At 32.6% G+C, this 13,739-nt stretch overlaps 1 protein-coding gene across 1 annotated transcript in view; it reads left to right on the top strand.

Moving 5' to 3' along the window:
• LOC107704023 (dual specificity protein phosphatase 10-like) overlaps positions 1-13,739 on the top strand; it is a 71,172-nt gene that overhangs the window by 11,253 nt on the left and 46,180 nt on the right. Inside the window, exons 3-6 of the mRNA XM_016506856.1 lie at positions 178-546; positions 1,861-1,971; positions 5,553-5,638; positions 6,794-6,911. Of these exons, the coding sequence (XP_016362342.1) occupies positions 178-546; positions 1,861-1,971; positions 5,553-5,638; positions 6,794-6,911 (684 nt within the window). The remainder of the gene's footprint in view (positions 1-177; positions 547-1,860; positions 1,972-5,552; positions 5,639-6,793; positions 6,912-13,739) is intronic.

Here is a 13,739-nt window from a genome sequence, read left to right as displayed (position 1 = left end):
TGTATTTTTGGCTATTGCTACAAATATACCCCAGCGACTTAAGACTGCTTTTGTGCTCCAGGGCCACATATTAAGTGTCAAGCTTCATTCTTTATTTGTGATGTTTCAGCAACGGCTCTCTTTTGGTTGAGCTTCACTAGAGCGATCAGTTGATTGTTTTTAATGAATGTTTCGCAGGAGGCATCGCTGGTTTCCGACAGAGCCACGATGATCTGTGCGAGCACTCTCTTCACCTGGAGGAAGGACAGGACAGCAGTACAGCGGTGGGCCTGTCGGGGGCGCTACCTCATTCCCTGCCCTCCACACCGGACATCGAGAACGCAGAGCTGACGGCCATCCTCCCCTTCCTGTTCCTGGGCAACGAACGGGACGCTCAGGACCTGCAGCTCATGCAGCGCATGGACATCGGCTTCATCCTGAACGTCACCACGCACCTGCCGCTCTACCACTACGAGCTCGGCCTGTTCAAGTACAAGCGCTTACCCGCCAGCGACAGCAACAAGCAGAACCTGCGGCAGTACTTCGAGGAGGCCTTCGAGTTCATCGGTACGACAGAGAGAACCTGTCAAGAGTACTTCAGTTGCAAGATCAGGAGGAAGACAGGATGACAGTTTTGCTGAAAGAGAAACAAAAAATGTTATTTATTTATTTATTTATTTATTATGCATGTGTATGTATGCGTGTGTGTGTTTACACATCCATAATAAATAAATAATATATACATAGTAATAAACTATATATAGTACTATAATTATAGTAAAACAATTATATAATATAGTAGTATAGTTATAATAATGAATATATATTATGAATATAATGTGTCATAATTAGACTAATTATGAGTTATAATTAAATATTATAATTAATTCATAAATAATATACAGTGGTGGCCAAAATGATTAGGACACTAGTATTTCCAGCAGCTAAAAATGGTTTTAAGTCAGTTATTTCTGTATTTTGCTGTAGTGTGTCAGTAGGAAATATCAGCTTACATTTCCAAACATTCATTTAGCCATTAATTGCCATTTTAGCCACCACTGTATATTATATATTTAACAAAAAAATATAATAAATCATACAAAATGTTATGTAAATTATTATTGTAATAATTATAATTAACTATTACAATGAAAGTATATTATATATTTAACAAAAATATATAATAATGCATACAATGCATAATAAATCATACAAAATGTTATATAAATTATTATAATAATTATAATTCATAGTAAAATAATAAATGATAATTACAATTTGTGCAATTATATGTATTGTAAATTATATAATGATTAATGATTACATGTCTATAATTAATTTATATATTTAATTATTTAATTTATTGTATGTAATATAAGTTATGTTAATAATTACATAATTATAATTAAAATATGTAATATGAATATTGGTAATAATAATAATAATACAGAATAAATTATTATTGTAATAACTAATTAATGTTAAAAATGTTAAATTATAATTACAATTTGTGTAGTACACTGTATAATGTAATATATAAATAATCTGAAGTATAAATTATATGTAATTTCATAATTACATAATAATAATTAAAATGTTATATATTTATATATATATAATGCATAATAAACTATATAAATGACTATTGCAATATTTATAATTAATAACAATAATAATTATAGCCAAATATTTATAGTATTTTATTGATTGATTTATGCAGATATTTCTTTGCGATTCAACCTGACTGAGGGTAAAAAAATGACATTTTTGAGAACAGGGACATCTGTGACTTGACAAATGCTTTGGTAACGGAACGTTTTCTGAGAAATGCTGATGATCGGGACATTTTTTGCTGACGTTCTCTGTTTTTCCCGTCCACAGAAGAGGCGCACCAGGCCAGTCGGGGGCTCCTCATTCACTGCCAGGCCGGCGTGTCGCGCTCCGCCACCATCGTCATCGCCTACCTGATGAAACACACCTGTTTCTGCTTCTGTAAGTGTGAATGGGATCCGTATCTAACGTATATTACGCTTGTATGTTTTTGGGCTTCACTGTGTTTAACGGTTCAACTCTCTCATGACCTCAGACGGTCCAGAAAGATGGATGGATGCTTGTGAAGTTCAGCTTTTTGCGCACACGTAAGAATCGTGCCTCTATTGGTGCCTTAACTAATTTTTTTGTGATTTTTTTGGAGTGTGTGAAAAGGTAACGAGGTGTTTCTGTGTGTTTGAAGTGTCAAAAGGTTGATTTTTATCGTGGTTATGTGTGGTTTTAAATCACACGGTATGTTCTTTTGTCTCATAACAGAACTGAAACGCTGTGAAATATCAAAACTCTGGGCTCGTCTAAATGTTGAAATGCAAAGTGTACAAGAGGACAGTTTATTATTCTTCACCTGGACTCTGTCAATCTTCACAATTAAGGGTTTTTCTAAAAAATACGTTTGAGTTTTTCAGCTTTACACAAACCTCCTGCACTTTGGACGTACGATTTTGAAAACTTGCATATTACTGCTTTTGTTGAACTAAAACAAGTAGTGCTCTTAGAAAAGCAACTAGAAATTTTACCTTGAATGGTTTCAGTGAAATTGCATCCCTATATTTGTAATTTATATGTATATATAAGTATTGAAAATTTGACAAAGCAAGCAAGTGACTTAAAATAGCTAAAAGAGATCCTCACAATCAGTAAAATCAGACTTTATTATTATTATTATTATTATTATTATAAAAAACCAACCAGCACACTTATTATTCTGACTTGCTACTTATCAGGCCATTAGAAATGATTAAAAATTATAATATTCAAAGCAGTAGATCAGACACTGTGCCAATATCAGAAAACAACCTACTTGTTCACTTTTTTCTCTTTCTTAGTTTTTATTGCAGCTTCATTATATGTAAGCTTTTTTATTTTTTGGCCACGGGATTTGCGACTTTTTATTTCACAATTTTGACTTTTTCTAACAATTCTAAGAAAAGTCAAAATTTCAACATATAAACTCAGAACTGCAAGAAAAGATGGCTTTTTTAAATTCTCTGATGGAAACAAAGAACAGAATTGTGAGATGTAAACTGTAAATTCTGAGAAAAAAGTCAGGCAGAGTTTATATCCTTCAATTCTAAGTTATCTATCTTCTTTTTCTCAGAATACACAAGTCACAGTTACCTTTTTTAAACTTTTTATTCTATGGTGGAATAAAAAAAACAGAATTGCAAGATGTGAACTCAGAATTCTGGGGGGGGAAATTATGAGGAAAAAGCTTCTAAGGACTTTTTTTCTTGCAAATCTTAGTTTATATTTGCAATTCTGACCTCTTTTTTCTTTTTGTGAGAGAAATTGTGAGAAAAAGCTGCAATTATCTTTTTTTATTATTCTGTGGCAAAAAGAAAAAAACAGAACTGCGAGAAAAAAGTCAGAATTCTGAGTTTATATCTTGCAATTGACTTTTCTTCTTAGAATTGTAAGAGTTTATATCTGGTTTTTCTCAGAATTGTAAGAAAAAAAATCAGAATTCTGAGGAGAAAATAATTATTTTTTTTATCTCACAACTCTTTTCTTGTTTATATCTTGCAATTCTGATCTTTTTGTCCTAAAAACTATGAGACAAAAGTTAGACAGAGAAACAGAACTGTGAGAAAAAAGGTCTGAATTCTGAGTTTATAGCTTCTTTTTTCTCAGAATTGCAAGAAAAAAAAGTCTGAATTGTGAGATAAAAAGTCGCAATTACCTTTTTATTATTTTATTCCGTGGCAGAAACGGGCTTCCTTATCAACCTCCTAAGATATATCATTAAATGAAAATGTTGGATGATAAAAACGGAATGCAAAGCACATTTTGAATCTTTTAAGCTTTCCTGTAAATTTACCGCGGTATGCTAAAGATGCATATTCTGTCTCATTCATGTTCAGCTGATGCAAAGTGTATTTTTATTTTCAAACGCTGGTTTAATGTCACTTTTGTCACACTGTGCTTGTACGAGCGCGACCCGGACCATCTGAATCCGGCTCCAGGATTTCAAGGGCAAAAACTCTCTGGGTGCGCTCAGCAAACGGTAGACATTTGCTAATGGATTTCTATGCATTGTTTATATTTTTGCACTGACTTAAAAAAAAAAGGAAAAAAGCGTTTAATTTGTTTATTTTTTTATTTATTATTTTCCCACAAAGGTGCTACGACGCTGGAGGCCTTCCACACTGTTTTTGCATGACCTGCTTTGGTAAAGTGTCTTCCTGTAAGGCAAGAGCTCTCTTTAAATGTCAAGAGTTCACAACACTGTTATTTTGTAATGTGGGGTTTGGAAATAAACCACAAAAATGAAAAGATTTTGAATGACTTATTTAGTGTTTCTAAAGCTGATGGTTGCTCAAGAAAAACTGATGCATCACATGAGCATCACTGTTACTACTTTTCATGCTGTATTTGTATTTGAGCAAAACATAATAATAAAAAAAAAAAAACAATTCAGCAGTCGCATAGCAAACACCCTGGCAACCGACCACAACATCCAAGCATGTGCATAGCAACGCATTACAATCTACTCAGAACCAGTGTTGTTATTGTTAACTAAAACTAAAGCATATACAGTGCATTTAGAAAGTTTTTCAATTTTTTTTCAATTTTATGTTGCAGCCTGATACTAAAATTGTTTGAATTCATTTTTCTCTCTCATTAATCTATAATCTGTACCTCATAATGACAAAGTGAAAACAGAATTTTAGAAATGTCTGTAAATTTATTAAAAAATAAACTGAAATATCACATTTACATAAGTATTCAGACCCTTTGTGACAACACATGAAATTTAGCTCAGGTGCCTCCCATTTCTCTTGATCATTGCTGAGATGTTTCTACACCTTGATTGGTGGTAAATTAAATTCAGATATCAGAGCGAAAACCAAAACATGAGGTCAAAGGAACTGCCTGCAGAGCTCAGAGACAGAATTGTAACAAAATTTAAAAAAGTGAAGGGGGTCCGAATGCACTGTATATATATATAAAATTTCATTATATAGTTTTTAGTATATATATATTTAATTTTGCATTAGCAAACAACACTTTCATTTTCTAAAGAACACTAATGCTTATTATGCATTAAAATATTGGGAAAAGTGCAGTATGGGCTACTCATTCTTCCTACTAACTCTCACAGTCCCAGACGGAGGCCGTGTCACTCTGCTGCCGCTTGTATCTGTCTATATTTGTTGCTGGGTTTGTCCGGGTGGGAGGCTTGAATTCTCTCCATAGGAACAGAGGCCAAAAATAGTTTTTAGTGTGGTTTCTAATTAGAAGTGATGATTAATTTGCTCCAATCGCTGCTGTCAGTCGGCTGCACTAGAATAGCCGTGATCACAGCGCTGCTGTGTTATGGACGTATTAGGCAAAGCCAAGCTCTGACAACTGAAGGAGGGGCTCCGAGGTTTCATGAGACTCCCTGGAAAGTTGAACTTTGATGAAGCTCAACTCAAACTGACCCAAATGGGGTTTGGGTCTCAGGAGAAAGATCTGAGACACTGGTTTTCTGGGAGAAAGAATTGAGACGTTGATCTGTCATTCGTGTGTCTTCTTTCCAGGGTTTGTGTTGTGGGAATTGAAGCATGTGGCTTTAATGGCACCCTTGTGGGCGTCTGATTCAGGGTCAGCTGTCCCATCTGTCACAGTGATGACATTTCTAAAGTGTGCTGTGACTGAATCACACTTAAAATATCCTAATTCGTGGCGTTATTCTGTTACCTTTTATACAACTGATAAAAAGCGTCTCTGCTGATGTCAGAAGTGGTTCTGGAGAGGGAAAAGTTGGCAGTGACATACATGACAGTGACATTTGAGATTGTTTTGACGGCAGGCAGCATCTGATCTGGGAGATCCTCTGTGAATCACTGATCTGAGACCTGCAGCGTTCCTCTCAAGTGTCTCTCTGCATGTACATTTGGTCAATCAAGACATCGAAATGCATTTGACTGTAATCGTTTAGGTCATACTTCACTCCAACATCAAATGACTAAAAGTAAATATTTAGTAAAATATTTGTGTGTGTGTGTGTATTTGTTGTACTGAATGAGTATTTATTATTGCAATTAAATAGAAATGACTATTACTGTAATGAGATTTTATATAGAAATTGTTAATAATAATATATAAACACTTTAAAATAATAATAATTTAATTTTTTTGTTTTAATATTTATATTATTTATATTTTAAGAATAGAAGAATAAGATAGTGTTGCATTATAACAATGATGATTTGGGGGTAAATGTGCTAACTCTAAATAAATAAATAAATTAATAATGGAAAATGAAAAGCGAATCAAATCATTTTGTTGCCTCATCAGAAAAAAAAGTTTTTTTTTAAATTAATGTTTCTTCAATTGAAACAACTGAACAATTGAAACCCCAACAATTCAATATGAACTCAAACATTTCTCATCAAAATCATCAGATGTTTAATTAAAGCTCTTCTCATTGCATGTTAACAACTGACTCGTTTGCTCATTTGAGATCTTTAGAAGAAACTGGTGTTAAATGGTGTTAAAACGTCCTGCGAGCTTTAAAAGACCAATGCATTTGCATTTAAAACGAGATATGTTGAGGTAAAACAAGTTTCTTCATTTCACTTCCATCAATGAGTGATCGTAAAGGAACCTGTAAAGATGTTTAAGATGTTCTGCTGGTTGTTGGTCAGAAGCTGCTAAACAGGATGAGACACGCTGTTCCTAAACAATGTCACTGCTTTCCACTTTTAAACTTCATGTATATACAGTAAGTGTGTTTTGGCTGGTTACTGTTGCTGTGCGTCTTTGTGCCCCACTTCAGGCCGTCCTGTTGGGAAAGAGCTCTGGAGATACTTTCACTCAGAAGTGGCTCTATATGAAACCTCGGTGGGCGTCTCTGGAGACAACAGCTGCAGACTTTAACAAGCAGACCAGAGCCGGTATATCACACTCTAAAAATGCAACAATGAAGACACGTAATCCCATAAGGTCAGCGCAAAAATAATCAGGTCATGAGATAAAAATTGCTCTTGAAATATGAATATGTGTTAGAGGGAGCGGCAATCATGCCTCATGCCTTGTAGTATCTTGGCTTGACACATGTTAATGATTAGAGACAAAAAAAGTTTTAGTTCAGGATTATTGTAGTTAACTAAAACTAAAACTAGAACCATTAAAAATAATACTTTTGTTACTTAAACTAAAGTAAATGTTAACTAAAGCAGAATAAAGTACAAAAACTTTAATGTATTTTATTTTAGCCAGTTGCCAAGGCAAATAACTTAAAATAACTAAATAAAACAAAGATAATAAATAAAAAAATAATAAAAAATCGTGTAGACGTATTACAAAAAAAGAAAAAGAAAAATCACAAAAACACAACAAAACTACCGAAGCTACCAAAAAAGGGGAAAATATAAAATATAAAAATAAAATCGTACTCAAAATAATTACAAAGACTATAATAATATAAATTATAATATAAAAACTGTGCTGTTCTTTTATGCAATTATTATTAAAACATGATTAAAGTTTATTAAGTATTAAGCTGTTGTTATGTAGGCTGTACTGACATAGAAATCTTGATATGAATATATTATTATTATTATTATATATTTTTTCAGGTCATACTTCAGCTTCAGGAATCAAATCTTTATAATGCACAGTAGATTTTTTAACAAATATTCTATTTTATTTTATTTTACATGAAAAGCGTATGAAAATATTTTGCCCTGATATTACAGACATCTAATACCAAATTACAAGCAAATTAATTATTTGCTGCAAATCCATTCATTGTTTATAGACAAGTTTATCTATAGTGCACAGTAATGTTATATGTAATTAATTAATTTTATTTTATTTTTATTTGATTGTCTTAGATTTATTTTATTTTAAAATGTTGCATATATTCTGCCCTGATATTACAGGCATCAAATACCAAATTAGGAGCAAATTATTTGCTGCAAATCCATTCAATATTTACAGACAACATCATCTTAGTGTGTGTCTCGAGTCATGGTTGTTATATCCACAGTAAACAGAGGGTAAACAGAAGCAGTAATGTTGACGCTAAATTTGGCATTGGGCAAGAGGTTAAGTTTCTCCGTTGTAATGAGAGCCACAATGAAAATCTGTCCTTGCATTGCTGGAAGAAATCACTCTGTATTTAGATGTAATGTTAAGATGCTTCCCTGTTTAGTTCCAGCCACGTCTCATCTAATTTTAGCCTGAAATATGAAACAGTCACAATAAAGGAGCTATTTATAATGGCCGTGCTGTATCTCTAAATGACAACAGTACATTACTGAGTAGAGCGCTGAGCTGTCAGTCAACAGTATGATAACAGAGGCACTGATTTCAGATCAGACTCAAATCATGGACATACTGTAAACATGCACAGAGAAGGTTATATGTCTTGTTAGACCTCTAAATGTTCAACATGTTGAACATGTTGTGTTGCACACAATCTACAAAGATTTAGAGTGACAACTGATATTTATATTGCTATATCTGACTGCTAAGATCTCACTGATTTACATTACAAGCATCAGAATTGCATCACTTTCGTGTGCATATAAGTATCAGCATCTGCACCAAACTATTGCATATTTTTGCTCAGTTTGGGCCTCTGAATAAAATGTAACTGTTTTTTTCTCAATATTCCCACTGTATATCCTAACGTACGTCAGTGTTTTTAAATGTATTTTTTATTATGCTGTGTCTAAAGGTACAACAAACAGTTCCATTAAAAATAAAATAAAATAATAAAAAATTGTGACTATTATTTCACATGTCAGGCTTTAAAGGGTTAATGTTAGTGTCTTGCCTCATAGACTTCCACTGTAAGCAAGTGCATTACTGTTTAATGTACGGATTTTCAAAAAGTGCTAATAATTTATTTATGTATATAAAAAAATACTAATAATAAGGGTAAATTTTGCCTAGTGAGTGCACATTTAAAGGGGCCTTCATACATACACAGGCAACAACACACAAGAGTCGTTCATTTTCAATGAGAGTTTACCAGATATTTTGTTGAAAATACCTGTAGGCTACATTCGACTCACTCACAACACAGACCACATTTTTTATTATTTATCATAAGTTTATACCGAAATCTGTATTTCAAGGCGTTTAATGGGTAGTGAAAGTATCATAATACAACAAGGCCTCAATGCAGGTGGAATGTTATTTTGTCTACATCCTTTAACTTTAACAAATAGACTTTGTTTAATAGCAAATCGTTCTTTTACTGCAACTAAGCAGCATTTCACGCGATTATTGTCATTATTTCAGCATTTTGAATCGGCGCAAGAGACGTTAATTTTTTCCCGCTCAAACTGACAGAAGCTGCGCGCGCTCGCTCTGACAGGCAGACGGCGGGTTTCTGAGGTAAGACGCTTTTTATCTCACTACAAATTATATACATCGATAACATAGTTTTTACATCGTTTTTGTGCTAATTAGAGTACTTGGGTCACGTTGTGTTAAGTTAGTTTACTGTGTGAGGCGCAGAAATTAGGTGACCATCAGCGAGTCCTTGCGTGAAAACGACACAATCAGGCTAAATGTTGGCCTTCATAAACGCTTAGGAGTTTGTCGTCCATATGACAGCTTTAATTAAAGTCATATAGGAGAAGATTTGACTCTACAACAGCTCAGAGGTCAAAACAAACCCTCCGATCTGATGTGGAGCTCATCGTTACTGCTGTTTGAACGTGCTTGTCGATCTTTTATGAATGACAAGGAGGAGGAATCGAGGAAAATGCAGGGATATATAGAGTTTCAAATGTTAATGAACAAAGGAGAAAATCTTATACAAATCTAGAGAAACCAGTGTTGCCAACTAGTTTTCAGGGAAAATTTTGTAAAATCTCAGCAAAAACATATATATTTTATATATGTTAATTTAGATTTGTTCGTAACAATATAAATGCATAATATAATAGTAAAATATAAATAACTATTTTTAAATACATTGAATTATCGAAAACAATGTAAGTTTTATACTTTAAAGCAGTTTATTAGTAGTTAGTTAGTATGCTGCACTCTAAGAAAAGTAAAAAATAATGCACAATCTACTGTGTTAATATGAAGGAATTTTCTGGATTGATTTTTCCACAGGTTTTTGTACCTGCATTTTTAATTACGCATTGTATTTTGTGTTTTCGGGTTACAACGGATAACGGATAATGTCCTGGAAAATTACTAGCACCTTTTCCATTTTTCTGCATATTTTTCTTACAGTGTACTAACTCATCAACAATCACAGGTACAAGCTACTAACAAAGTGTCTCATAAATGAAAAATAACAGTATTCAATTATTATTATTATTACTATTAAATGAAACAATTGCAAATAGCAGCTAACTTAATTCCTGTGATGTATGTACTTCTAGGCATCTTTGGTTTCCTCTTTTTGTGAATTTTTAATTTTTTGGAAAGTGAGAAAAGCTTGAGTAATTTTTAATACCTTATATTTATGGATAAATCGATTGCGTAGAAAATAAACATTTTCATATTGCTTTTCAAAAGTGACTAATTATGTCAGACAAGACATTATGAAAATAAAGCTGGAAGTCTTTATTTGAAATCCACAATGAACTGACAGTACCAATTAACGTGTACCATGTTTAATTTGATTTTTGTAAATGTAAAAGCATAGATTTCTTTATAATTTTTGTTATTACAAAAACTGAAAACTTAATTATAGGCATAATAAATGATTTTGATACATTTAGCTTTTTTTGTTTTCTTTTCTTCTTGGACCACCTGGTCTTGGTGTTGGTCTAGGTCTTGGTCTAATTCATTACAGGTTCAGTCCTCATGAGGTTTGAACCTACAACCTATCAGTTACCAGCTCAGGTCATTAACCACCAGGCCACCTGTTCAGATCACATATGGGCCGCATCAGTCAGTCGTTCACTTCCAGGGTTTATCTGCGCAGCTCTCTGACATCCTGTCAGACCGGCTCAACCTGCGCCATAAAACAAGAATTATTTACACCTTCTCTAAATAAAACACACAATCCCCATTGCCTATTATAGAAGAGCCGCTCAATGACTCCAGTAAACAGCTCTGGGAGAAACACTCGCTGTGTCACTGAGTTTACTGGAGACTTGTGTGTCTGGATTAGCTTGACTCTCGGTCACATTCTCGGCTGGCAGAAAAACGAGTGTTATTGTAGAGTGCAGACTCATCGCATGTCAAGATGTTGTGTAGGTCTTAAACCGGCTGTGATGCTCGCGAACAGAAAAACTAATTCAGACGTCGATATTAGAGGATTTGCATCATTAATGCATTTGCATTGCATCATCAATCATGCTCATAATTAAGGTTATTAATGTGAACAAATGCCTGACGGAAGTATAAACCTTGTATAATGTAATCATTGTTTTTTAATAGTCTTTTAGTGGCCTATAGATAAAATATTTATATTATAATAAAAATAATAATAACGGTTATTCACTTATAGGATTATATATAAAAAATTATTTATATATATTTTATATGTATTTTATGTGTTTATATACAATTATTATTATTATTACTATTAAATGAAACAATTGCAAATAGCAGCTAACTTAATTCCTGTGATGTATGTACTTCTAGGCATCTTTGGTTTCCTCTTTTTGTGAAATTTAGATGGAAAATGTGTGCCTTTTTATTGTTTGAGTCACTTATCAAAAGTTTCTAAAAGTAGCCAAATAAAATTTAAAAGTAGCTAACTTTGTTGCTAGGTGCTTTTGGAAGAAAAAGTTGCTAGGGTAGTCTGAAAAGTTGCTAAATTTAGCAACAAAATTGCTAAGTTGGCAACACTGAGAGAAACCCATATGTAAAACTCACAGTAAAAAAAAAAGCTCGATTGAGAAAGAAGCTCGCTCGAATCTTTGTAGGACTTCACTGCCGTCTTGTGTCATAACAGAAAATTGTTTGTGAGCAGGACACTTTCCTTCTTTGTTGTTGTGAGGATGTTGTTTTAGTTCAGAGTTTCCCAAACTGGCCTTTGTGAAGGAACTTCAGAGGGTTTGTCAGTTGATGAAAAGCTAATAATTGATTAAATTAGGGGTTTTCAAGCTTTTATGTGTTAATATAACCCCCAAATATAATAGGCTAATCTTCGTGCAAGGGACCAATCCTAAAATGTAAATCCCATGTATGTCAGTTTTTGTATAAAGCCCTAATTCATACAGTGGAAAACTTAATCTTTTAAAAATATGCCAAAATATTACTTGAAAAATATCTAGTTTCTATTAAGTTACATTATTACATTTGTTTCCTACACATTCATTATAGGACTGTACTGTTATTTAAGTCTAATGGTTATTTATTTTTTTAAAGCATATTTAAATGTTATGATCCAAATCTACTTAATTTTATTTGTTTTAATCATATTTTGTGGCCTATAGATAAAATATAATTTATATTATAATAAAAATAATAATAACGGTTATTCACTTATAGGATTATATATAAAAAATTATTTATATATATTTTATATGTATTTTATGTGTTTATATACACACACACACACACACACACACATATATATATGTATATATATAATGTATTGTTGTTATTACAAATATTTGATTATTTTATGTTTATATATTTATAATATAATATATACTAAACATTTTATTAATTTTAAATAGCCTTTTACCTTTTGGTGGCTTATTATAAATACAAAAAAATATATACAGTTTATATATAATTATAATATTAGTAATAATAATTATTGTACCTTGTACCTTGTAATTAATGTTTTTTTTTTTATGTTTGAGTGTCTGATGCCCTCTGGTGGCAAAGACATGTATTACAGCGCTCACACACAATCCAACATTCATTTTGTATTAATTGTGGCCATTTTTTATTTAAATTTTTATTTTGTCAGTAGCTTAACTTTCTGATGACATGATCATTTGACTCAAGGCACACTAGACAGACAGAAGGTAAAACAATATGTGTTGATGTTAATACTCTTAATGTAAGCTAGAAGTCCTGATATATGATCTGACGTTCCCCTCTTGTAACTCGCAGCAATGTGTAAACCCCTGTTAAATCTCTCGCTGTGAGCTGTGATAAAAAATAAGAAAAACTTCTTAAAACATCAGGTATAGGGCCTTCCTGCTTTCTGGAGGCTGTGAACATTTATTTCATTATTTAGTGCCTCTTAGAATAACAGACTGATAGATTTAGCAGGCCCTCATCTCAAATGAATAATTTTGTCCAATTTACTGCTGCATATCAAATCTGAGCAATGAGTTTTACGCCAATGTTTTTTAATTTTTTTTGCTCTCCTAAAAGTGATGATTCAGTTTCCACTTTTTCCACGGCAGCTGGATTTTGATTCATTGCTGGCTGCACTGGGAGTCTCTGCACTAACGAAAAAATTACTTTTTACCATTAACATATCAGATTTGACAAATCATCAGATCCGGGAGGAACTCGGGTGTTAAAGCCTGATTATCATGCAATAATCATTTTTGCAGCTGTATTTTCAGTGTAGAATTAAATCAATAGAATTAGTTTGTTGGAAGTAAGAGTGTGTTCATACTTGTTTGTATGTGTGCATATATGCTATTATCACCAAAAGCCCCCTTTGCAATGCAGAGATGCAGATGCAGAGTTTGTGATGATACACATATTTTTATACATATTTTTAATATATAGTATAGTTAGTTGAATTGTAATGTTATATTACCTTTTTCATTTTTCAGTTTTTATATACTTTTATATAGGTAGATCTATCTAGTATATATATA

This window comes from Sinocyclocheilus anshuiensis, unplaced genomic scaffold, assembly GCF_001515605.1.
Source record: "Sinocyclocheilus anshuiensis isolate Anshui unplaced genomic scaffold, SAMN03320099.WGS_v1.1 scaffold534, whole genome shotgun sequence".
NCBI classification, from domain to species: domain Eukaryota; kingdom Metazoa; phylum Chordata; class Actinopteri; order Cypriniformes; family Cyprinidae; genus Sinocyclocheilus; species Sinocyclocheilus anshuiensis.
The sequence above is the reverse complement of the archived record's forward strand: the minus strand, read 5'-3'. Positions and strand labels throughout refer to the sequence as shown.